The following is a 24,817-nucleotide window of genomic DNA, read 5'->3' as shown; positions in this document are numbered from 1 at the left end:
CCAATTAATTGTTAAGTCCGACAGTGTACCAAATCGGTCGACAACACCTATAGCTTCCTTGAGGGAGTTTGGCCAATCATCTAGTAACAGGAGCATGTCATCTGCATAAAGAGCAACTTTCTCTGTTAAGTTACCGTGCCGGAAGCCTTTCACACCACTCGATGCTCTCAAGGCCACTGCGAGTGGATCAATGCCAATGGCAAACAGCAATGGGGACAATGGACACCCCTGCCTAGTCCCCCTGGCCAATGAAAACCCCTGTGACAGCAGTCTATTAATCTTTACCCTGGCACTGGGAGCTGCATATAGCAGTCTCACCCATGAGATGAATTTCTCGCCAAAGCCCATATGAGTTAATACCATCCATAAAAAGTTCCATTCGACGCTATTAAATGCTTTAGCGACATCTAAATAGGACACAGCTTTAAACTGATCCCCTTCCATGGGTAATTGCAAATTCAGATAGAGCAGTCATATGTTAATGGCCGTAGACTTATTTGGCATAAAGCCTGTTTGGTCAGGATGTAAAAGGGAAGATATTACTGGTGCTAGTCGGTTAGCGAGGAGCTTTGCCAAAATGTTAACATCCACAGGGAGGAGGGATATCAATCGGTAGGATTCTGGCAAGCCAGGGTCTTTATTTATTTGGGAATTACCACAATGATGGCTTCATTCATGGAAGGCGCCAGCCTCCCATTCTCCAGTGCCTCGTTAAATACTTCCAACAACTGGGGCAGTAATATAGAACTATAGGACTTAAAGACCTCAGCTGGCAAGCCATCCGTGCCCGGGGACTTATTGTTAGACATTGATGACAAAGCATGCTCAATTTCCTCTAGATTAAACGGGGCATCTAATGCCTGCACATTGTCATGCGAAAGAGCAGGCATATTTCCCTGCAGCAAAAAAGCCTTTATGTCCTCCCCCTGGGAGTCACCTTATAACTATAAAGCTCCTCAAAGAATTCCTGAAACACCATCAATACCTCCTTGTCAGACTGCGTCAGCGAACCATCCCTCTTCTTCATTTCCGCAACAAAGGATGCTCCCTGCTGGGCCCTCGACACCACTGCCAACAAATGTCCAGCCATCTCCCCTTCTTCAAAGTAATTTTGCCTTTTAAAGAATAACTTATCCCCTGCTGTTGTCAACATGTGCTGGGCTAGCTGTTTCTGTGCTTGTTCCAGTGTGGCCCTATTACCATCAGACGGGTGAGCAACATAAGTTGATTCTGCCTCCTGGGCCTCCGGGTTAAATCTCCAGGGGATAGGAACCCCTCCCTCCCTCATCCCCAACCGTATCACTAACCGAAGTGGGTTATGATCTGAAATACTATGGGGCAAATACTCTGCCAAACTTACTGAACTTGCAATTTGTGCATTACCCAGGGCCAAATCAATTCTTGAGAGCGAGCCAAAGGAGGCAGACAGACATGAGTAGACCCTCACCCCTGGGTTCCGGACTCTCCATAAATCTATCAGCTCCACTTCCAATAAAAGTTTTCCAAATGGCGTCAATCCCCCACCCTCTCCTCCCCTCTTTTGTCGCAGCCTATCCAAGTCCACATCAATTATGTTATTAAAATCCATGAGGATCAAGAGAGGCACTGAAGGCGCCTGTGATGCAAAATGAAGTGCATCTTGAAGAACCTGTCCTGAATACGGAGGGGAAATGTAAACCGCCATATGACATACGTCACCAATGCCAACTGTGGAAGAAGGCAAATATACCTCCTGTCTACGTCTATATTGACAGACTGACACACAAAGGGCACGTTGCGATACACCATTAAGCTGACCCCTCTGGAATAGTTCGAATAAGTGGCATGAAAACTGTGTCCAATCCACCCTTGCATTCAACAAATGGGTCCTATCTTTAGTCAAATGAGTCTCTTGCAAACACGCTATCGAAGATGGAAAGTTTTTTGCGCATTCTAACACCGCTCTGTGCTTCACTCCATCATTCAGCCCCCTCACATTCCAAGTCAGCACCGTCACCTGCTCAGCCATCATGTTACACCATTCCAAATGAATATAAGTCGAATTTGTTTCCAGACCCCATTATGGCGTCTAGTCCACTAATCCAGCCATATGCTTTGCAGTCGAATACATTGCGCCCCCCCCCACCCCCACAACCTAACAACTACAACCATCAACTAATTGACAGTAGGGTCTACCAAAATACTCCTCACCAGTAGGAGTCCAGACCAAAAACTACTATCAAAACACAACTATGTCTACCCCGTGGGGAGCGTGTGCTACTTAGAGGTCACTTCTAATCCAAGGCAAGGCAAGCTCCTCTGGAAGCTATACCTAAGGCTACATATCCAATGCAGTATTGTGATGAACCCCACCACCCACACCAAGCCACAATATCCCTGTATCACAATACTACAAACATTCAGATAAAGAGGAAAATTAAAAAAAAACAAAAAAAAAACAAAAATACCCCAAAAAAGGGGGAACCAGGGGAAAAGGAGAGATAGAAGGGGGAGAGAGAGGTGAGAGATGGAAAAAAAAGAAAAAAAAAATGGGGGAGGGGGGAGAACAGAGGTGCAAGTAAGAGGGCCCGTGGACCAAAGACAATCCCAGGAGACATATTTAAATGCAGCAGTGCAAAATGACCATCCTTTCATGTAAAGTTACTACGCGGGTTCAATTACCAACTGGGGGAGGTATTCCATGCCTCCCCAACCACCCTACATTTCTTCTTTTAGCCCTCATCCGGTCGCAGTCTCAAAGAGTAAACCCTCTCAGCAAACTAACTGAAAGTTAAGTGGATCCAAAACCTGGAGACGAGCAAAGACACAGGGGATACCGCCCCCCTTCATTAAAGTAACAAAACAAAACATGAGTCCACTTCATACGTCAAGTGGGCTCCGTCCTCTCCTTGAGTCCCGGATGTTTTTCTCATGTTTATCCAGCCATTCCATTGCATCCTTTGGGGTTTAAAAGAAGTGTGTAGAATTCATCGCCGCCACTCGGAATCGTGCCGGATATAGCATCGAGTACGATACATCCAATATTATTATTATTATTATTTATTATTATAGCGCCATTTATTCCATGGCGCTTTACAAGTGAAAGGGTATACGTACAACAATCATTAACAGTACATAACAGACTGGTACAGGAGGAGAGAGGACCCTGCCTGCGAGGGCTCACAGTCTACAGGGAATGGGTGATGGTACGATAGGTGAGGACAGAGCTGGTTGCGCAGTGGTCTACTGGACTAAGGGCTATTGTAGGTTGTAGGCTTGTTGGAAGAGGTGGGTCTTGAGGTTCCTCTTGAAGTTCCAATTGGTGTAGTCTGCGCTTAATGTCCAGAAATTGTGCTCTTTTTTTCTGGACCTCTGCCGAGTAGTCGGGGAAGAGTGACACTTTCTGGCCATTTATAGACAGATTTGGGATATTTCTTGCCGCTCTTAGGATAATATCTCTATCTGTATAGTTCAGGATCCCCATAAGCAATGTGCGTAGAGGGCCCCCGGCGGAAGGGGATGAGTAGGGACCCTATGAGTCCGTTCAATAGCAAATAGCGGCGTCAGCGTATCCTTTCCAAAAGTCTGTATAATGCAGTCTTCAAAATATTCAATAGGCTTTGTTCCCTCCGTTTTCTCCGGCACTCCCACTATTCAGATATTATTTCTGCGCAGGCGATTCTCCAAGTCATCTTGTTTCGCCAAAATTGCATCAATACTTCTGCCATACATCTGCACAGGCGATTCTCCAAGTCATCTTGTTTCGCCCTAATTGCATCAATACTTCTGCCATACATCTGCACATTCTTTGCCATGGGCCAGAGCACATCATCCATTTTGCTCACTCTCTCCTCCAGGGCTGTAGTTATTTCACCTTGTTGTTTCATATCTCGTTTTACACTGGCCAGGTCTCTTTTAATACAGCCCATTTGGAACGTGAGGTTATTAAGAGAGGTGTTACAAACTACTATGGTCACCATCACATCAGTGAGAGTAGGTTCTCTGAGGGCGACTTCAGGTCCCTGAGCAGGGGATTCCGATTGCAGGGATGTCTGCAGAGGTTTGTCTGTTTGGGGTGACGGGGGTGAAGAGGATGGGTCCTCCTCCCTATCTTCCATTATAGATTGTGGGGCCTGCAACCCCTGGGCACCCTCCTGCCTCTGCTGCTGTTTGGCATGGGGCAGCCTTGATGTTGTCCCCTGCGTTCCCCCATCTGTCCTTGGGGAGTTATGACGGGCAAACTGAGCTAGACGATCTGCAGCTTCTTTCTGCTGTGCTGCAGTTTTTCCTCCCTTTTCCGCCACTCCAATACCGGCAGCGCCATCTTGGGTGCAATTTTCCACACTTCTGGGGGGGGGGTCTCATTTCTTCTCCTCCACCTCTTCGTATAGTTTAAGGCTGATGTAAAGACCCCTCTTGCAATCAATCACTCACCACCGTTCAGCTGCTTCAAGCACACAGACAGGAGGCAGAAGTCACTAGGACCCAGGTAGCCGCACACAGCACAAGCTCTGTGCAGCTCTCAGGCTGTTATCTGCTCCTGCATGCTGTAAATCTTTCTGGCTGCCTCCGTTGACAGCACACACCTCACTCCTGGCTTCTCCGATGTGCAGATTACAATATGCACAGTCCCTTCAGACCTGCATTCCTCACTCCTTACACCGCAGGCCGCATGGAGTGCCACACGCAAGATGGCCACCGCTCTCCGAGGACGCTGCAAGGCACCGGTAGCTGCTCCCTCTCACAGCACTTCAGGCAGGTATAACGCACCACCGACTGCTCCACCGTCTGTGCCCCTCACCAGGAGTCCCAGGGGGTCAGTTTCAAGCCACTCCACAGGAATAGCCTCAGGATTTTGTATTAGGATGTGCGGAGCTCGCCTGACACACGTCCTCCTAGCTCCAGCTCATAACCACGCCCCCTCTGTTTCTCTCTTTTGATAAAGGATTAACAGTATTATATGGGTGTAATTAATGCTAATATTGCTATATTGTCTGATACAATAGTGGATTGTTTGATTTATATGTATGGCGCCTCCTGTTTTTCCTTTATGAGCATAGTGCTTCTTCTGAGAATGCCGACAGATGAAAGAAATTGAAATATACTAAGAAATCATGTCAGATAATTTGAGTCTATTTTTTGTCATTTAGTAGATCTGTGTATTGGATTGATGAAATATATATGTTCATATGGAATTTCTTGTAAAAATGTTTAAAATACAAATGTGATTATATACTAAAAATACTGTGGTTTGGATGCGTTTTTGTTCCAATGTTTTAGTCTGTAAATGTCTATGGTCTCTCCCACTTTATACGGTGAATGCAATTAGCTCACTAATTGTGGGAGTGTCCAAGGCAGAGCTTTTGTGCTATTAAACTCACATGTAACAATGGCTTCTGAAACCGGAGGAAGGCACAGCTGGCGAAAAGCGTTATTTTTTCCACATTTAACCACTTAAGATGTCAGTATACTAAAAGCCAGTGTTAAGGATGTTATTATGGAATAATTAAAAGTTAAATTTTACTCCACCTGACGGATTTCCAGCGGATTTTTCTTTTCATGTTTTTAGAATAAAGAGTCTCTAAATGTTTTTTTGTTTTATTCCCAATAAAAAAAATTCTGTGTTTTTTTTTTTTTTTACTGTTTACTAGAAATTCATGGTGGCCCTGTCTAATTTGACAGGGCCATCATGAATTTCTGAGAGAGAAGCAGGGAGAGCCAAGTCAGCTTTGCTTCATCACTCCGGTGATGCCGATGCGACACTCGCACAGTGACAGTCAAAGTTCCGTTAATGGGACCTTCGATGACATCATAGTCATGTGACCAGTCTGTAAGCCAATGTCTGCACAACATTTACACCAGACTAGTCACATGGCTATGACTTCATGGCAGGTCCTTTAGGCAGTGGTGGTTACCGGGGGCCGAGAGACCGAGTCTGCAGGATGCGTCGCGGAACCTGTAAGTATAATGACAATGTTTATTATTAACTATACTCTTCATTTTACAGCCCCCCCAGCCCCATCCCATAACTGTAAAGCCTGTGTTTGGTGTTTGTTTGGATTTAAGTTTGTGTTTTCTCGATCCCCATCTTTACAAAATGTTTGGGCGAGGCTCTCAATTGCAAACATTGGGGGGATCGCCCATCCCTAATTTACTAGTACAATGTCAGACTGCCCAACCTGTCCTCACCACCACTGCCCTGATACTATTCTCACAACCTCTGCCCAGACCTCGTCACCACTGGGCACTGAATGAGCGGTCACAAGAAAATTTTAGTTATGTGCATAGCGCTGGGTTACAATAAAATGGTGACTGGCTCCACCTATTGCTTTGAACTGAGCACACCAGGAGGTATGCCCAGTTGACAGCTAATCCTGCCACAGCATAGGATAGGGAGACACTTGAAGCAGTCTACTATGGCATGTGGCTGCCGTATTTCAGGAGTTTAAGTATCTTGTTTCTACACTTGCACACTGGCAAATAAAAATACCAGCCCCCCAGTGGCTGCAAAAAATGTTAAAAGAATACATCTTATTTTGTTTTAAAAAAAAAAAAATAAAATTATATAATGAATAATACAAGAATAAAAATTGTGACACATTCCTTTAAAGGGAACCTGTCACAAAGTTTTCCCCATATAAACTGTGGCCACCACCAGTAAGCTCTTATATACAGTATTCTCGAATACTGGGCATAAGAGTACAGACCGCTCTTTATAAACATAAAAAAGAGCTTTCATTATACTCACCTGCGAGGAGGTCCAGTCCAATGGCCATCGCTGGTCTTGATCCGGCGCCTCCTCTATCTAGTGCAGTCGCTGTCCTCTTTGTCTGCTTTGCTTTGAGCACAGAAATTCAGTATAGCACAGGACAGCTTGATATAATATATCTACAACAGGCATCCTTTATAGTGTGGCTATTAGGATGACCTACTAAAGTGAAGTGTACAGCTGGCTAAATTATATTTACCGTAAGTGGCATAAATGAAAGATATTACACATGTAAGACACCATGCATGTAGCTGATTCCTCAATAAATGGACTTATGCTGTTTATGAACTTTGGTATAAGCCAACCAATGAAAAATGTATTGGAACCTGGTTATGTCACTGTTGGGGACAGTATATAATGTCAGTTAGTTTTTGGTACAACACTTCTAATAAACAATTATGCTTACAATTGATTCTTAAAACTTTGCTGTGGAAAGAAAAAAACTAACCCGTGCAAAAAGAAACACAATTGATCCTATTCCTCCAATCTCATGCAGAACACTCTGAATATTTTTTTCATGGAATGGAAATATCATTTTCAGTGCTTGAGAATCCAAGGATTTGCTTGTAACTTCTTTTGTACTAAATGGTCTTTGAGCTGGTGTGGTTTTCAAGCATCCCTTCATCCTTATCACTGGTTCATAAATTGTGTAAGTTGCAGGATTTTCCATACTATACACAATAGCAAGGTTTTCCTAGGGCAACAAAAAATATTATGCATTGCAATCACATTTTTAGTTGAAGAGGACATGTTTGCTAGATCAAAAGTGGCCAGTTTTTCCCTCTAATTTTATTCCAGATGTTCCCTAGAGCATTCTGCTTTGTTTTTTTTTATTTGCCATCAAATTCCAGTGATATGGGAGTTTTTAATAAGTTTAACTTTTATGGTTTTTCACCAAGGGTTGTTGCTCAAAAGGTAATTATGCACAGCAGCCTAAAGACACTCTCTAAAATCATGCCCACTTTGGTAAAGAGTAGATGTGGGCAAAGTGCTGCCCCTGGACAGAGACAGCTTAAGGACTTTATATGGTGGCATCCTGCACCACACAGTTACCCTCTACCTGGGATTTTACTTTCACTAGTACCTGTATCCTTGGGATGAAGATACCAGCAAAAACAATGATGGAACAGGGAGCTCCCTTCCATCACTGAGCCTGTGCATCTGAGCGTGCAGCAGGCGCAATGATCTCACTACATTGTGCAAGATGTACCTCAGTACACAGTGCAGACCTGCAGGGAAATTGAGGGATTTCTTTTTATTTACATCATTCTGTGGGTGAAAGAGGAACATTATACTGTATAAAGGGGCTAGGTGGGGACATTATACTCTGCAAGGGAGCTGTTTGGAGACAAAGAATTACATGGGTGTCTGTGTGGTGACATCATAATATTTGGGGGACATATTACTGTGGGGGTTGTCATTTTTCTGATGGGGACTCTGTGGGGATGGACATCATTCTGCATGATATAGATAAATCCCCAATACTCAATAGAATCCAACATAAACTTATCACTCTCACTCACAAAGCTCTCCATGGTTCTGCACCACCCTACATCTACTCCCTCATATCTGTCTATCACCCCACCTGTGCCCTCCGCTCTGCTAATGACCTAAGACTGACATCCTCAACAATTCCAACCTCTCACTCCCGCCTTCAAGATTTCTCATGAGCTGCACCTACAGTGCCTACAAGTAGTATTCAACCCCCTGCAGATTTAGCAGGTTTGATAAGATGCAAATAAGTTAGAGCCTGCAAACTTCAAACAAGAGCAGGATTTATTAACAGATGCATAAATCTTACAAACCAACAAGGTATGTTGCTCAGTTAAATTTTAATAAATTTTCAACATAAAAGTGTGGGTCAATTATTATTCAACCCCTAGGTTTAATATTTTGTGAAATAACACTTGTTTGCAATTACAGCTAATAATCGTCTTTTATAAGACCTGATCAGGCCGGCACAGGTCTCTGGAGTTATCTTGGCCCACTCCTCCATGCAGATCTTCTCCAAGTTATCTAGGTTCTTTGGGTGTCTCATGTGGACTTTAATCTTGAGCTCCTTCCACAAGTTTTCAATTGGGTTAAGGTCAGGAGACTGACTAGGCCACTGCAACACCTTGATCTTTTCCCTCTTGAACCAGGCCTTGGTTTTCTTGGCTGTGTGCTTTGGGTCGTTGTCTTGTTGGAAGATGAAATGACATCTTAAGATCCTTGATGGAGGAGCGGAGGTTCTTGGCCAAAATCTCCAGGTAGGACGTGCTATCCATCTTCCCATGGATGCGGACCAGATGGCCAGGCCCCTTGGCTGAGAAACAGCCCCACAGCATGATGCTGCCACCACCATGCTTGACTGTAAGGATGGTATTCTTGGGGTCGTATGCAGTGCCATCCAGTCTCCAAACGTCACGTGTGTGGTTGGCACCAAAGATCTCGATCTTGGTCTCATCAGACCAGAGAACCTTGAACCAGTTTGTCTCAGAGTCTTCCAAGTGATCATGAGCAAACTGTAGACGAGCCTTGACATGACGCTTTGAAAGTAAAAGGTACCTTACGGGCTCGTCTGGAACGAAGACCATTGTGGTGGAGTGCGTTACCTATGGTATTGACTGAAACCAATGTCCCCACTGCCATGAGATCTTCCCGGAGCTCCTTCCTTGTTGTCCTTGGGTTAGCCTTGACTCTTTGGAGAAGCCTGGCCTCGGCACGGGTGGAAACTTTCAAAGGCTGTCCAGGCCGTGGAAGGCTAACAGTAGTTCCATAAGCCTTCCACTTCTGGATGATGCTCCCAACAGTGGAGACAGGTAGGCCCAACTCCTTGGAAAGGGTTTTGTACCCCTTGCCAGCCTTGTGACCCTCCACGATCTTGTCTCTGACGGCCTTGGAATGCTCCTTTGTCTTTCCCATGTTGACCAAGTATGAGTGCTGTTCACAAGTTTGGGGATGGTCTTAATTAGTCAGAAAAGGCTGGAATAGAGATAATTAATCCAAACATGTGAAGCTCATTGTTCTTTGTGCCTGAAATACTTCTTAATACTTTAGGGGAACCAAACAGAATTCTTGTGGTTTGAGGGGTTGAATAATAAATGACCCTCTGAATAAACTTTTCATAATTTAAAAAAAAAAATAAAAAAAGAAATAACATTCTTTTTTGCTGCAAAGCATTTCACACTTCCAGGCTGATCTACAGTCCAAATGTCACAATGCCAAGTTAAAGGGGTGGTTCACCCATTTTTTTTATTTTCTGTAGGAGTTCTACTTACAATTCTAGGTATTTTCTCCATTGGCTTCTGTTTCCATTTCTGGCACTGAGCGGCGCTATCCTGCACGCTCAGTGCCTGTCACATGACCCCCTGGAGCTGTAGCCGCCAGCATCCTCTTACGTCCCGGCAAGTTCCGGGCTCTCAAACTTGACGGGTACGTCTGAGGAGGCTGGCACCACTCAGATTGAGTGACAGGGCTGTGGGCGGTGACTACCGCACGTCACAGCCCAGCATCGAGGGGAGGAGCCGGAGGACGTGTGGAGCCGGCTAAGCGTCCTGCAGATGGTGAGGCACGGGGCGCCAGTGTGCAGTACAGGGGGGGTTCTTCAGCTGAAATCCCCCCCTGCACATAAGTATGTGCTCACACTCTCCACCCGCCCGCTCTGCTGCGATGTCAGGAGAGCAGCCGGTGTCGGGCAGTGTGATCATGTGCTCCTCCCAGCAGCACTGCAGGACGCAGCAAGACACTGAAAGGCATGTCACCGCTGTGCTCTGCCACCTGTCCTGCTGCATGGGACCACCTGTCCTGCTGCATGGGACCAACTGTCTGCACTCTGTCACCTGCACCACAAGTCACAGAGTGGAGACAGTTGGTGACAGAGCACCTCTGCTCCCCCCTCTCTTCTTTCCTCAATCTCTTCTCTCCCCCCACTATTCTCCCCCTCCTCTCTTCCCCCTCTTCTCTGCCCCCGTCTTATCCCGCTCCCCCTCTTTTCCCGCTCTCTCTCTTTTCCCTCCCCTTCTCTCTTCTTCCCCCCTCTCTCTTCTCCCCCCATCTCTCTTCTCCCCCCTCTCTCTTCCACCCCCTCTCTTCTCCCCCCCCTCGCTCTCTTTTCCTCCCCCCCTCGCTCTCTTTTCCTCCCCCCCTCGCTCTCTTTTCCTTCCCCCCTTGCTCTCTTTTCCTTCCCCCCTCGCTCTCTTTTCCTTCCCCCCTCGCTCTCTTTTCCTTCCCCCCCTCGCTCTCTTTTCCTTCCCCCCCTCGCTCTCTTTTCCTTCCCCCCCTCGCATTTATTTCTAATAAAGTATTTTTCTCTGTGTGATGTCTTTTTTTTTTTTAAACCCTTTATTGGAGATTCTTAATGGCCAGGTCAAACTTGGCCTGACATTAAGAATCTCGGGCTTTATACCAGCTGGTAAAACATAGCTGGTATTAACCCCTTATTACCCAGCGTGCCACCTGCCACCAGGGCCACTGGAAGAGTTGGATACAGCGCCTGAAGATGGCGCTTCTATGAAAGCGCCATTTTCTGGGGCAGCTGTGGACTGCAATTCGCAGTGGGGGGCCCAGAAAGTTTGGGCACTCTGCACTGCGGATTCCAATCCCCAGCTGCCTAGTTGTACCTGGCTGGATTCAAAAATTCGGCGAAGCCCACATCATTTTTTTTTTTTTTTTAATTATTTCATGAAATTCATGAAAAAAAGGGCTTCTCTATATTTTTGGTTCCCAGCAGGGTACAACTAGGCAGCTGGGGGTTGGGGGTACCCCGTAGCTGCCTGCTGTATCTGGCTAGCATACAAAAAGATGGCGAAGCCCACGTCATTTTCTTAAAAAAGTTTTCAGGGAAAAACCTTTATAAAAAAAAAAAGCTTCCCTTGATTTCTATTGCCAGTGAAAGTAACACCAAGCAGCGGGGGCTAGCAGCCAGTAGCTGCTTTGGTTACCCTTAGCAATAGAAAATGCAGCGGGAGCCCACAAACAATGTGATTTTTTGTTTTTTTATTTTTAATGAATTTTTTAAAAAAAAAATCAGCATGGGCCTCGCCCATCGAGCACCAGAGCATTTTACTGCTCATTCATCCCAAGTAATCAGATGACTCCAGTGTCGGCTGATTACTTGTTCTGTGTCCCTCTGCATCCATTGCAGCGTGTATGGGCTGTGAGGTCACCTGAGTTCAGTCCAGCACTGGAGTCAGCTGATCTGAACTCAGCTGAACTCCAGCCTGCACACGCTGCGATGGATGCAGGGGGACATAGAACAAGTAAGGTCTAAGCCACACGGCGAAAAAAACAGTGCGAGTGGAGTGCGATAAAACATCGCATTCCACTCGGACCAATATTAGCCTGTGTGTTAGTGCACGAGTGATTATTTTCTCAGCCCTAATTGGACCGAGAAAACAATAGCAGCATGCTGCGACTGTAATGCAAGACTCTCTCTTTTACCCATTCAAGTGTATGGGGTGAGAGAAAAATCGCACTGCACTTGCGGTACATCGGTGGACTACGGAGGAGAGAGGGAGAGAAATCCCTCCCACCTCTCAGTGCTGGCCCACCCCTCGAGTGCTGGACCGCCCCTCGGAGCTGAGGTCTGCTCGCACAGTCGGACCTCAGTCGCAGGGACACACGCATGACACTCAGCTCTGCTGTACTGAGCGTGAGCCGAGTGTAATGCGAGGGGATCGCAGTAATCCCCATGTGGCTCCAGCTTAGAGAGATGAATGAATGGAGGGCTGGATAGATAGATAGATGAGAAAGACATATATAATGTCCCACCCCCATGCACATTCTAAGCTGGCACCCTTCTGTGACTTTCATGTGGCATTAAGGTGCTTAGTCTTGTATTTAGCCAAAAATAAATAATTAAAAAAAATGACATGCGGTCCCCCTATCTTTTGTAGCCAGCGAGGGTAAAGCAAACTGCTGCAGCCTGCAAACCACAGCTGGCAGCTTCACCTTGGCTGGTAATCCAAAACAGAGGGCACCCCACGCTGTTATTTTAAATTAAATAATTTAAAACAAAAAACAAGGGGTCCCCCGAAATTGGATCACCAGCCAAGGTAAAGCGGACAGCTGTGGTCTGGTATTCTCAGACTAGGGAGGTTCACCATTATTGGACACTCCCCAGCCTAAAAATAGCAGGCTGCAGCCGCCCCAGAAGTAGCGCATCCATTAGATGCACCAGTCCTGGTGCTTTTCCCAGCTCATCCCGTTGCCCTGGTGCGGTGGCAAACGATGTAATATATGGGGTTACTACCAGATGTGTAATGTCACCTGGCATCAAGCCCTGGAGTTAGTGATGTCAGGCGTGTATCAGATACCCGACATCACCAACCCAGGCAGTAATAAAAAAAAAAAAAAAAAAATAGACAACAAACACATTTTTATTTGAAAAAACACTCCCCAACACATTCCCTCTTTCGCCAATTTATTAGAAAGAAAAACAAATCCAGGTCTGGTATAATACAAGGGGGTCCCACGACGATCCATACCATAGTCAATGTCCCAGTCAATGAAGAACAGAATGTTCCCTATTTGCTGGGAGAGCCGTGCAGTGACCTGAGCGAACATCAATAGGTCAGCCCAGGTCACTGCAGGGCATGACGAGTGCTGCTATCAGGAGGTTAGCAAGGCATATTACCTGCGATCATCGCTGAACTTCTGACAGCAGCGCTGTCACCGAGTTCAATGACCGCCGCCTTCACAAACCAAGTATCGCGAGCGGCCCGTGACGTCACCACTAGTCACAGTCTCGGGTCGACAGCGAGAGGTGATGTGACAAGCGGCGGGCATAGAAGGCAGTGACGACCGTTGACGTCAGGAGGGCAGGACTTCATCACCGTAGGTAATGAACTTACTAACCTCCTGACGGTAGCGCTTGTCATCCCCGCGGCTGCTGACACTGCAGTGTGGGCCGCAGCTGACACTGCTGAGCGGGCAGCTGCGGGGTTGGGGCTGGAGTGGGACACTGACTGCACGGGCACCCGACGGAAGTCACACGGAAGTGTTTCTGCATTGCTTCCGGGAATTTTGTGGACCCATTGACTTGTATTGAGTCACGGTTCGTTATTACGGAACAGAATAGGACATGTTCCATAATAACGGAGCGGACATACGGCATCCGATGTGTTTTTTTTTTGTAGGATCGGATGCACATGGAAGTGCTACCGTGTGTCATCTGATCCTACACAAAAGACATTGAAAAGATGGTCCTGTCTGTGAGGCCGCAAAAAAACAGGGACTGACCAGGACAAACGGAACGTTCATGTGAATGAGCCCACCTGCAGCCATTGCAGCGTTTGCGGGCTGTGAGATCAGGAGTCAGCTGACTCCAGCGCCGGCCGATAAATTCTGTGTCCTGATGCAGAAGGATCCGGTAAAATAACGGTTGCATGCGCTGCACATTTAATCCACAAGAATTCTGGGACTTGTAGGAACTGAACAGAGGAAGTCAGAGGAGAGATTAACCCCATCAGAGCTGGAGCCAGCAATGAGCATGTGCTGCTAGTGCACAATAAAAGGTAATTTTGCTGAAAAAATATAATAGATGTGTTGAGGGGAACATATTAGCAAGATTTATCAGAAAAAAAATCAGTTTTGGTAACTGGACAACTTCTTTAATTCCGAATGTGTAAACCTGCTAAATCTGCAGGGAGTTGAATACTACTTGTAGGCACTGTATGCTCTGGAACACACTACCAAGAGCAATCCGATTAATTCCCAACATCCACACCTTTAAGCGGGCCCTAAAAACGCATTTCTTTAGACTAGCCTATCACCTCACTGCCCTGATCTAATCTAATCCCTTTCTGCCCTTCCCAAAAATTTACTTCCAATTCTTGTCCCCTGTACCTGTATAAATTCTGGCCGATGACAGGTTCATACAGCTGGTTTTAAATCCCCTATTAAATCGATGGCTGCACCATGTATAACAATCTTTTCTCTCCCCCATTCACCTTTTGTGCGTCCCCTATTTCCTCACAAATTGTAAGCTTATGAGCAGGGCCCTCACTCCTCCTGGTATCTTAATTTTGTTATTTTGTATTGGCGCTATAGAAATAAAACTTATTATAATAGGACAAGACACAGGAATAATGCAAACGTGTTTTATTAATAGATTATCTGCAAAAGGAAAATTACACCTCATCCAGAATTTAAGCAAAGCCAATGTTTCGGCCAGACTTGGCCTTTGTCAAGGTTTTGTGTATCATAGAGTTGGGGGCAAAAGGACGAATTGGGCGTCAAAGACCGTATCTTAGAGGAGGCGTCAATTTTTGTGATAACTTTGCAGTACCCTAGGAGGCCTGAGAGACAGGTGAAGGAAGAGAAGAGGTGCCTATATGCCAAGAGAAGCAGGGACAGGGTCCCAGAAGACAGTGGTGGCAGCAGCAAGAGGAAGCGGGTAGCATTCTGCATGAGGCTTTGCGAGGACATAATACTGTGTAAATGGGCTGTGTGAGGACATAATTCTGAATAGGGGCTCTTTGGGGACAGAACACTATGTAAGGGGGCTGTATGGGGACATAATACTGTGTAAGGGGCCTGGATGGGGATATGATTCTGCATGGAAGGCTGTTTGGGGAAATTACATTTAGAGTGAGTGTCTGTTATAACATCATACTGTGTAGGGGGCTTTGTGGGGACAGCATACTATTTCAGAGGACATCTTCCTGTTTTGACGGACTGTGTGGTGACATCATACTGTGTGTGGTTACTGTAAGGGAATCATATTGTGAGAGCCGTTGACCAAGGGACAAGGACAGCATAACAGGAGCAATAGGTTTTACTGGTTTATATAAATGTTATAAAAATGAAGTAAATTGTATGGTTCTGTTTAGCTGCTACAGGTAAGAATACATGTTACAGTATGCTCTACCGTAACATGTATTCACACCAGCAGCAAGTCAACATAATTATTTCTGCTTGACATTAAGCGATAACATTTTGTAGAACTCAATAATAAACAAAATTTAGTTTGGCCAGTTGGTTCGGCCCTCTACAATAGTGACAAATAGTCTCTCATGTGGCCTCTTAGAGAAATGAATTGCCTAGCCCTGGGAAACACTATAAAAATCTCTGAATAAAAAGTCCCATATCTATGGAAGTGTATGGCAAACAAAAAAAAACAGTATACTCAGAGGAACAGTTGGAATAAAAGAGCAAAAATTGGGCATTTTGACTTCGCGACACGTCGTCTTTAGTGATGGGCGAACCCGAACTGTAAAGTTCGGGGTCTGTGCCGAATGCTGTCTTCGTGCACAAGGTCCCGAACACAGGTTTTCCTGGGAAACTCATGTTACAGTTCAAGTCCAGGGGCTGTATAAAAAAAAAAAAAAAAAAAAAAAGCACATTATTAAAAAAATTATGATTATTATGATTATACTTTCTTTCAGGTCCCGCGACGCTTCCTGCAGACCTGCTATTTCCCGGCCGCTTCGGCTTCTGGGTCAGATCATTAACTTCCGGGGGTATTCACTGCACTGCACGTCACTCTTTGGCTTTTTTCAGACGTGTTCGTGGTGACGTCAGAGTTCACCTGTGTCCATGGCACCATGGACTCGATTGAACTTTGACTATCACTGCCAGAGTGACATTGACATGAGCGTGTCGGCTGAAAATACATGTAGTCGACCCGCTCTTGTCCGGAGAGTATGCGCCATGCTGGGTGATACCGATGCGAGACTCACACGAGTCATAAGCAAGTGGAACAGTACTCTAAGTGTCAGCTTGCTTCTCGCTCTGTAGAGACGCTTGTCTATAAAGAGCGATGAAGCAGAGCTGATATTTCTCTCCATAATAGACTACATCAGACTAGGGATTTTTAGATAATAAAGATGGAGTCTCTAAATATTTTTTTTGTTTTACTTCTAATAAACACATTTTTGTGTGTTGTGTTTTTCTTTACTGTTCACTAGAAATTCATGGTGGCCATGTCTAATTTGGCGTGACACCATGAATTTTGCACTTAGTGCCAGCTGAAAATACAAAGCTGGCCCTAACCTCTTTATTACCCAGCATGCCACCGCCATCAGGGCCGTTGGACGAGGCGGGTAAAGCGCCAGAAAACAGTGATTCTAGGAATATGCCATTTTCTGGGGCAGCTGGGGGCTGCAATTCACAGCAGGGAGGCCCACACAGCTCCATCTGTCTGGCTTTACCTTCGCTGGAAATCAAAATTCAGAGAAGCACATTTTTTTTTATTTTTTAATTATTTAAATATTTTAAACCAAATTGTGTGGGCTCCCAAGATATTTTGATGGCCAGCCAGGTAAAACCAGGCAGCAGGGGGCTGGAATCCCCAGCGCAGGGTGGCCCAAGCTGTCTGGACTTCACCACTGCGAATTGCAGCCTCCAGCCGCCCCAGAAAATGGCACATTCCTAGAAGCACTGTTTTCTGGCGCTTTACCCGGCTCGACTAGCAGCCCTGATGGCAGTGGTAAGGTGGGTAATAAAGGGGTTAATACCAGCTTTGTATTCTCAGCTGGTACTAAGCCCGAAATTCATGGTGTCACACCAAATTAGACATGGCCACCATGAATTTCTAGTAAACAGTAAAAAAAAAAAAAAAACGTAGACTTTTTTTTATTAGAAATAAAACAAAAAAAAATTTAGAAACTCCATCTTTATTATAAAAAAAATCCTTAGTCCAATGTAGTCCACATGGAGAGCAATGTCAGCTCTACTTCATCGCTTGTCTATACAGAGTGAGAATCAGGCTGACACTGATAGCGACATTCAAAGTTCAATCGAGTACATGGCGCCATGGACTCGGGTGAACCCTGACGTCACAGCGAACAAAGCCGAAAACAGCCGAAGACTGCCGAGTGACGAGTAGTGCAGTGAATACTGCCGGAAGTTAATGATCGGACCCGAAAGTAGAAGCGGCCGTGAGATACTGGGTCTCATGGATGCGTCGCGGGAACGGTAAGAATAATGACAATGTTTATTATTGACTGTATTCTTTATTTTACAGCCCCCCGCCTCGCTTCATTCTATACCTGTAAAGTCCAAGCTCAGGGTTGGGTCGCAAGTTCGCGTTACCTCCAACCCCAAACATGGACTTTACAAAAAGCTCCCGTCATCGGGTTGTTCGCTCATCACTAGTCATCTTGCATTTTCACATGGTAAATGGACTTTTATCTTCTTGATTGTTTACTTTCAAACTAGTAATTTACCTGGATAACTAACAATCGTTTAACTTTTGAAGAGCTTTAGTATTCTTAAACAATTTTGAAAACAGTAAAATGTACACAGAGAAAAAAAACAGCAATTATTCCCTTTATCTCCTTTTTTTATTTCCAACTATTTAGTATCACATTATAATAAGGATGAAAAATACACTTCAAAATCCTTTCCTGTGTGTGTGTCAGGAACTGAGCCATTTTCTCCCTTCTCCAAACAGTTCTATGTCTATATGTAAGACAACTATTGGAGCAATAACCTCCCTCTTCTGCTTTGTCTAAAGTAAAATAAAAGATTGTTTCAGCACAGCTAAATCTCATCACTCAATTATTCTCCAGCAGACAATAGTAATAGTACTACCCCAGAGTTCACAACTTAGAATAGTAGCCACAAAGCTAGACGTATCCTATTGCCTTATAATGGGATTCATAAGATTTTGTATTTTTCCCCCTCAAATCTGCCAATTGGCTGCAGTGTGAATAGCACTATACAATAATATCACTCAATAGACTTCATTTAACATAAGTACTTACGGCTAAACCCATTAGGTCGGTTTCTTTGTTTGCAATAAGAAAATCATGAATTTTTCTATTTTGTAATATTTCTTTTGATACGTATTTGCAATGATCGATAATAACATTGCCATGTTTACAAGTCATTAAAGAAGTTAAATCTGGGCCGTGACAATATAAATGAAAAGCTTCTTCTATGCCAAGAACAGGACCTTGTGTAAAAAAAAAAAAAATGACAATGTTAATACAGAAAATAATTACATTTATTTTAATTCTAATTTTAAAAAATAAAAATATATTTTTTGTTTGATGTTGATGTTTTTGTTTTTATAATATTAAATCTCACCATTAAAGAGGAGTACATTTCCTAAACACAGCTGTCCCACTGAAGCAACATTTTCTGCTTGAGATGATACAAGATGACCAATCATACAAACTGTTCGATTGCTGTCTGAGGAAAAACGTCCTTTTCGGTCAGGATTATATTCCAGAGTCATTTCTGCAGTCCTTTATTGTTTGTTTTTTTGAGGAGAGTAAGACAATAAAACACAAAATAAATACAAAAAATAAGCATTTGTATGTTTTGTTTTTTTTTGTAGCAATGTTTATTTCAAACATAGCTTAAAGGGAACCGGTCACCGTTTTTTTCACTATTAAAACAAAAGTATCATCTTCTGCAGCTCCTGTGCTGCATTCTATGAAGTTGCACCTTGTTGTTGCCTCCCCCCTGCAGACCCCAAAAAGAACTTTATAAACTCTCATCGTTTCCTATGCAAATGAACTGTGTTGGCCAGATGGGCAGGCTCTATTTCAGCTCTTGTCCCCCCTCCTGCCGCTGTCCGCCGTCCTCCAGTCATGATTGACATGAATAACGATGACGCCGTCATCATCCACGCTGCTGGCGAAGTCTCGCACAGGCACAGTTCGCTGTGCACCTATCGCGGTCCGAGCATAAAAACAGTTTCCCGCGCGCCGGTAATGTATTTGTGCAGGCACGAGATTATGGGCGGCGCTGTGCATGACATCACCAGCGTCATCCTCGAACCCGACCATAATCTCGCGCCTGTGCAAATACATCACCGGCGCGCCGGAAACTGTTTTTATGCTCGGCCCGCGGTAGGGGTACAGCGAACTGCGCGAGACTTCGCCAGCAGCGTGGATGATGACGGCGGCAACATCATCCATGTCAATCATGACAGGAGGATGGCAAACAGTGGCAGGAGGGGGGACAGGAGCTGAAATAGAGCCCGCCCATATGGCCAACACAGTTCATTTGCATAGGTAATGGTGAGAGTTTATAAAGTAATTTTTGGGGTCTGCGAGGGGGGCCAGCAACAAGGTGCGCCTTCATAGAATGCAGCACAGGAGCTGCAGAAGGTGATACTTTTGTTTTAGTAGTGAAAAAACTGGTCACAGGTTACCTTTAATGAGTGATTTTCAAAATTCTACATTATTCCATTTCAAAACTTACCACACATACTCTACTGTAGTATAAGCCGACCCGAGTATAAGCCTAGGCCCCTAATTTTACCACAAAAAAACTGGGAAACCGTATTGACTTGAGTATAAGCCTAGTGTGGGAAATGCAGCAACTACTGGAAAATTTAAAAAATAAAAATAAATACCAATAAAATATAATGTGCCTATCCTTGTCCCTCCCTTGTAGTAATGTGTCCCCATCCTTGTCTCCTATAGTAATATGCCCCACACACTTGAGCCCCATTCTGTAGTAATGTGCCCAACCTTGTGTCCCATCCTGTAATGTGCCCATTCTTGTGCCTCATCCTATAGTAATGTCCTCATTCAAGTCCCCGTCTTGTCCCTTATGCCAATTTTAACATACACAAGAAAATATTCTCACCTGTTCCTGCGGTGTCCTTTTACTGCTTCATGCAGACCACACACAGACCTTGTCCATGATCGCATCTGGTGCACGGGGCCACAGCTGCCATCTGCTGTCATCGCTTTACTTCAGTTGAATGATTTGCGGCACCATGCACCAGACGCAATCATGGAGGGGCCCATGTGCCTGCGGTCCACAAGAAGCAGGTAAGAGGACACAGCAGGAATGGAGGACAGGTGAGAATATTTTTTTGTGGGAATCTCATTTGCACATAAGCCAAGGGGGGTGGTTTCAACATAAAAAAATTAGGCTTAAAAACTCTGCTTATACTTGAGTATATACAGTACTAATCATTGTGGGTCTGACTACTTGGACCTCCAGTGATCCTGATATCTTCAATGGAGCAGGGGTGCGCATGCTCAGCTTCCACTCAATTTATAGTCAATGTAATTGCATGAAAAACCAGAGTATAGCACTCTGCTTTCTTAGGCATTCTCAGACAATAAATGACGCGAAGGCCAAGCATGCATACCTCAGTTCCATTCAAGAAGGGAATGCAGAGCCATGTTATTAGGTTTTCAGAGCCCCAATTCCTGGATCCCTGAGGAGTCCCAGCAGTCTGACCCCCAATAATCAGCAGGTTATCACGTATCCCAGGGGAAGAAGATCTAATATTTTAGGAAAAACCATTTTAACCCCTTCACGACCGGCCGATTTTTCGCTTTCCGTTTTTTTTTTTCGCCATTCTTTTTCTGAGAGACGTAACTTTTTATTTTTCAGTCAATATGGTCATGTGAGGGCTCATTTTTTGCGGAACGAGCTGTACGTTTCAATGAGACCATAGGTTTTACCATATAGTGTACTTGAAAATGGCAAAAAAATTCCAAATGCAGAAAAATTGCAAAAAAAGTGTGATAGCACTATTGTTTTTGAGATATTTTATTCACTGTGTTCACTGTATGGTAAAACCGATGTGTGGGTGTGATGCCTCAGGTCAGTGCGAGGTCGTAGACACCAAACATGTATAGGTTTACTTTTATATAAGGGGTTAAAAAAAATTCGGAAGTTTGTCTGAAAAACGTGGCGCACATTTTACGCCATATTCCGTGACCCGTAGCGTTCTCATTTTTCGGGATCTATGGCTCAGTGACGGCTTATTTTTTGCGACTCGAGCTGACGTTTTTAACGGTACTATTTTTGCGCAGATGCAACGTTTTGATATCCTGTTATTGCATTTTGCGCAAAAGTTATGGCGACAAAAAACCATCAGTTTGGCGTTTGGAATTTTTTTGCCGCTACGCCGTTTACTGATCAGATTAATTGATTTTATATTTTGATAGATCGGGCGTTTCTGATGGCGGCGATACCAAATATGTGTATATTTTTTATGTTTTTAACCCTTTAATTTTCAATGGAGCGAAAGGGGGGTGATTTGAACTTATGTTTTTTTTTTAATTTTTAAAACTTTTTTTTACTTTATTTTTTTTTTATTTTACTAGTCCCCCTAGGGGGCTATTGCGATCAGCAATCCGATTGCTCTGCACTATCTGCTGATCACAGCTACACAGCTGTAAACAGCAGATACGTGCACTTCCTGCTTCCCTGGCCTCCGTGGAAAGCGAAAGTGAAAATAGTTCATGTCTAGCACAGGAGTCATCATGACCCTGTGCTACCATGACAACCATCGGAAGTCACGTGATCATGTCACGTGACTTCCGGTATCGGGCGGTAAGTAAAACTTTACCGCGATCGCGTTTATAATGGCACTGTCACATATTGACAGCGCCATTTCAGGGGTTAAACGGCACGAGCAGATAACGATTCTGCTCGTGCCTAGCAGGCACACATATCAGCTGTGAAAATCAGCTGAGATGTGCGCCGATCGCGGCATGCTGCCGCCGGCAGACCCCGGGCAGTAACATTATGACCGCTAGGACGTAATTTTACTGCCCGCGGTCGTTAAGGGGTAAATGTTAAATTAGGTGATATGCAGTATCTTTGATAACAAGGGGAGAGCAGTACCTGCTACGCAGGCCAGATAAGCAGCCCAAATCCTAATCAGTATGAATATAGAGCAAGGATTAAAATATAACTTTGAATTTATACTGTCTAAAAAAGACCAACATACAAAACGTGCAGTGCTATAAAGAATAATAAAATGGATAGATCTCACCAAAATTCTTTCCGAGTAGATCTCACACCACTGGATACACGGGCAAAAGAGGGCCGCATTGGAAAAAAGGGCGTAACAGAGTCAGTATATGCCAGTGATGGCGAACCTATGGCACGCTTGCCACCAGGGGCACGCTGAGCCCATTCTGCTGGCACGCGTGCTGTCGCCCAATCCTGCAGCTTTGGTCTGCTAGTGCAGTCACGCCGGCAGATCAAATCTGTGTTGGAGCGGAGGAGACATTTCTCCTCCGCTCTGACACTCCTCCTCCCCCCAGGCTGCAGGTGTGTTGCCTAGGAGACGGAGGAGCGTCAGTGAGCGGCGCCGGCGTCGTCTGCTGGCCGCGTGGGAACTGAGGACCCAGCAGCGCGCAGCGGTGGAGCGGGTGCAGGAAGGTAAGTTGTGTGTTGCTTTTTTTTTTTCATAACTCGTGTGCGGCTGTGCCAAGGTGGGGATGGGGGGGGCAGCGCCAGCATGGAGTGGGGGTGCGGGAAGCACATGCCAGCGTGGGGTGGGGGGAACGCACATTCCAGCGTGGGGTGGGGGGAACGCACATGGCAGCGTGGGGTGGGGGGTGGGGTGAATGCACTTGGCAGCGTGGGGTGGGGGTGGTGGGGGAACGCACATGCCAGCATGGGGTGGGGGGAGGGGGAACGCACATGCCAGCATGGGGTGGGGGAGGGGGAACGCACATGCCAGCATGGGGGTGGGAGAACACGCATGCCAGCATGGGGGGGGAGAACACTCATGCCAGCATGGGGGGGGGGAGAACACGCATGCCAGCATGGGGGGGGGGAGAACACGCATGCCAGCACGGGGGTGGGATGACATGCATGCCAGGATGGGGGGGGAAACATGCTTGCCAGAATGGGGGAAGGGACATGCATGCCAGGATGGGAAACAATGCATGCCAGGGTGGGGAAACAATGCATGCCAGGATGGGGAAACATGCATGAAATGATGGAGGAAACATGCATGCCAGGATGGGGAAAAACATGCATGCCAGGATGGGGAAAAACATGCATGCCAGGATGGGGAAAAAACATGCATGCCAGGATGGAGGTAACATGGCATGCCAGGATGGAGGAAACCATGCATGCCAGGATGGGGGAAACATGCATGCCAGGATGGAGGAAATTATGCATGCCAGGATGGAGGAAACATGCATGCCAGGATGGAGGAAAACATGCAATGCCCAAGATGGAGGAAAACATGCATGCCAGGATGGGGGAAAAATATGCATGCCAGGATGGAGGAAACATGCATGCCAGGAGGGAGGAAAACATGAATGTCAGGATACAGGAAACATGCATGTCAGGATGGAGGAAACATGCATGCCAGGATGGAGGAAAACATGCATGTCAGGATGGTGGGAAAACATGTATGCCAGGATGGAGGAAACATGTATGCCAGGATGGAGGAAACATGCATGGCAGGATGGGGAAAACATGCATGCCATGATGGGGAAACATGCATGCCATGATGGGGAAACATGCATGCCCAGGATGGAGGAAAACATGCATGTCAGGATGGAGGAAACATGCATGCCATGATGGGGAAACATATGCATGCCAGGATGGAGGAAACATGCATGCCAGGATGGAGGAAAACATGCATGCCAGGATGGAGGAAACATGCCACGATAGGCATTTACCTGGATGGGGGTAAATTAACCAGGATTGGAAACATTTACCAGGATGGAGGACATTTACCAGGAATGGGGTACATGCCGGGATGGGGGAACATTTACAAGGATGGGCAATATGTCAGGATGGGGTACATTTACCAGCATGGGGGAACATGCCAGAATGGGTAACATTTACCAGGATGGAGGACATTTACCAGGATGGGGCAGTGATGGGGACAAATATACCAGAATGTAAAAAATATATATCAGGATGGGGGACATGTTTACCAGGAAGTGGCCGAGGAAGGGGACAAAACTACACAATGATGGGGAGGGGAGCCACTCGTACGTCTTTATGGGATTTCAAAATGTTCAGACTTTGAAATGTAGATGTGGATTACAGGGTGACCTCTGATTGCATTCCAGACTAAAATCTCTGTCTAATATGCTGCACTTTTTCTCCAGAAAGATCAATCTAACTGCTGTGTCTGGAAAGGGCAGTGGCTCAGCTTCAATGTGTGGTAAGCATGCATGAGCGTGATGCCCCCTGCTAAAGAGAAGAGAAGACGGCAAACGTAAGATTAAAATCAATTCTTTATATAATAGGATTGGTTGGCACTTCGGAAAAAAAAATGGGTTTAGGGCTACAGTTTGGGCACTCGGCCTGTAAAAGGTTCGCCATGACTGGTATATGCTAACCCCTGTTGTGCCCATGCATAAGCTTCCATAAGCCCCTTTGGGAGGGGCTAATTTTCACTGG

At 45.4% G+C, this 24,817-nt stretch overlaps 1 protein-coding gene across 6 annotated transcripts in view; it reads right to left on the bottom strand.

Annotated features, from left to right (window-relative positions):
- LYST (lysosomal trafficking regulator) overlaps window positions 1-24,817 on the bottom strand; it is a 1,763,279-nt gene that overhangs the window by 1,230,879 nt on the left and 507,583 nt on the right. For all 6 annotated transcript variants that reach the window (XR_012751618.1, XM_075339737.1, XM_075339736.1 and 3 more), the window contains exons 14-16: window positions 18,764-18,924; window positions 18,439-18,629; window positions 7,197-7,442 (exon numbers count right to left, since the gene is read on the bottom strand). Coding sequence is in view for 5 of the 6 variants with exons in the window: in XM_075339737.1 (XP_075195852.1) it covers window positions 7,197-7,442; window positions 18,439-18,629; window positions 18,764-18,924 (598 nt within the window). In the remaining variant the exon portion in view is untranslated. The remainder of the gene's footprint in view (window positions 1-7,196; window positions 7,443-18,438; window positions 18,630-18,763; window positions 18,925-24,817) is intronic.

This window comes from Anomaloglossus baeobatrachus, chromosome 3, assembly GCF_048569485.1.
Source record: "Anomaloglossus baeobatrachus isolate aAnoBae1 chromosome 3, aAnoBae1.hap1, whole genome shotgun sequence".
Taxonomy (NCBI): domain Eukaryota; kingdom Metazoa; phylum Chordata; class Amphibia; order Anura; family Aromobatidae; genus Anomaloglossus; species Anomaloglossus baeobatrachus.
The sequence above is the reverse complement of the archived record's forward strand: the minus strand, read 5'-3'. Positions and strand labels throughout refer to the sequence as shown.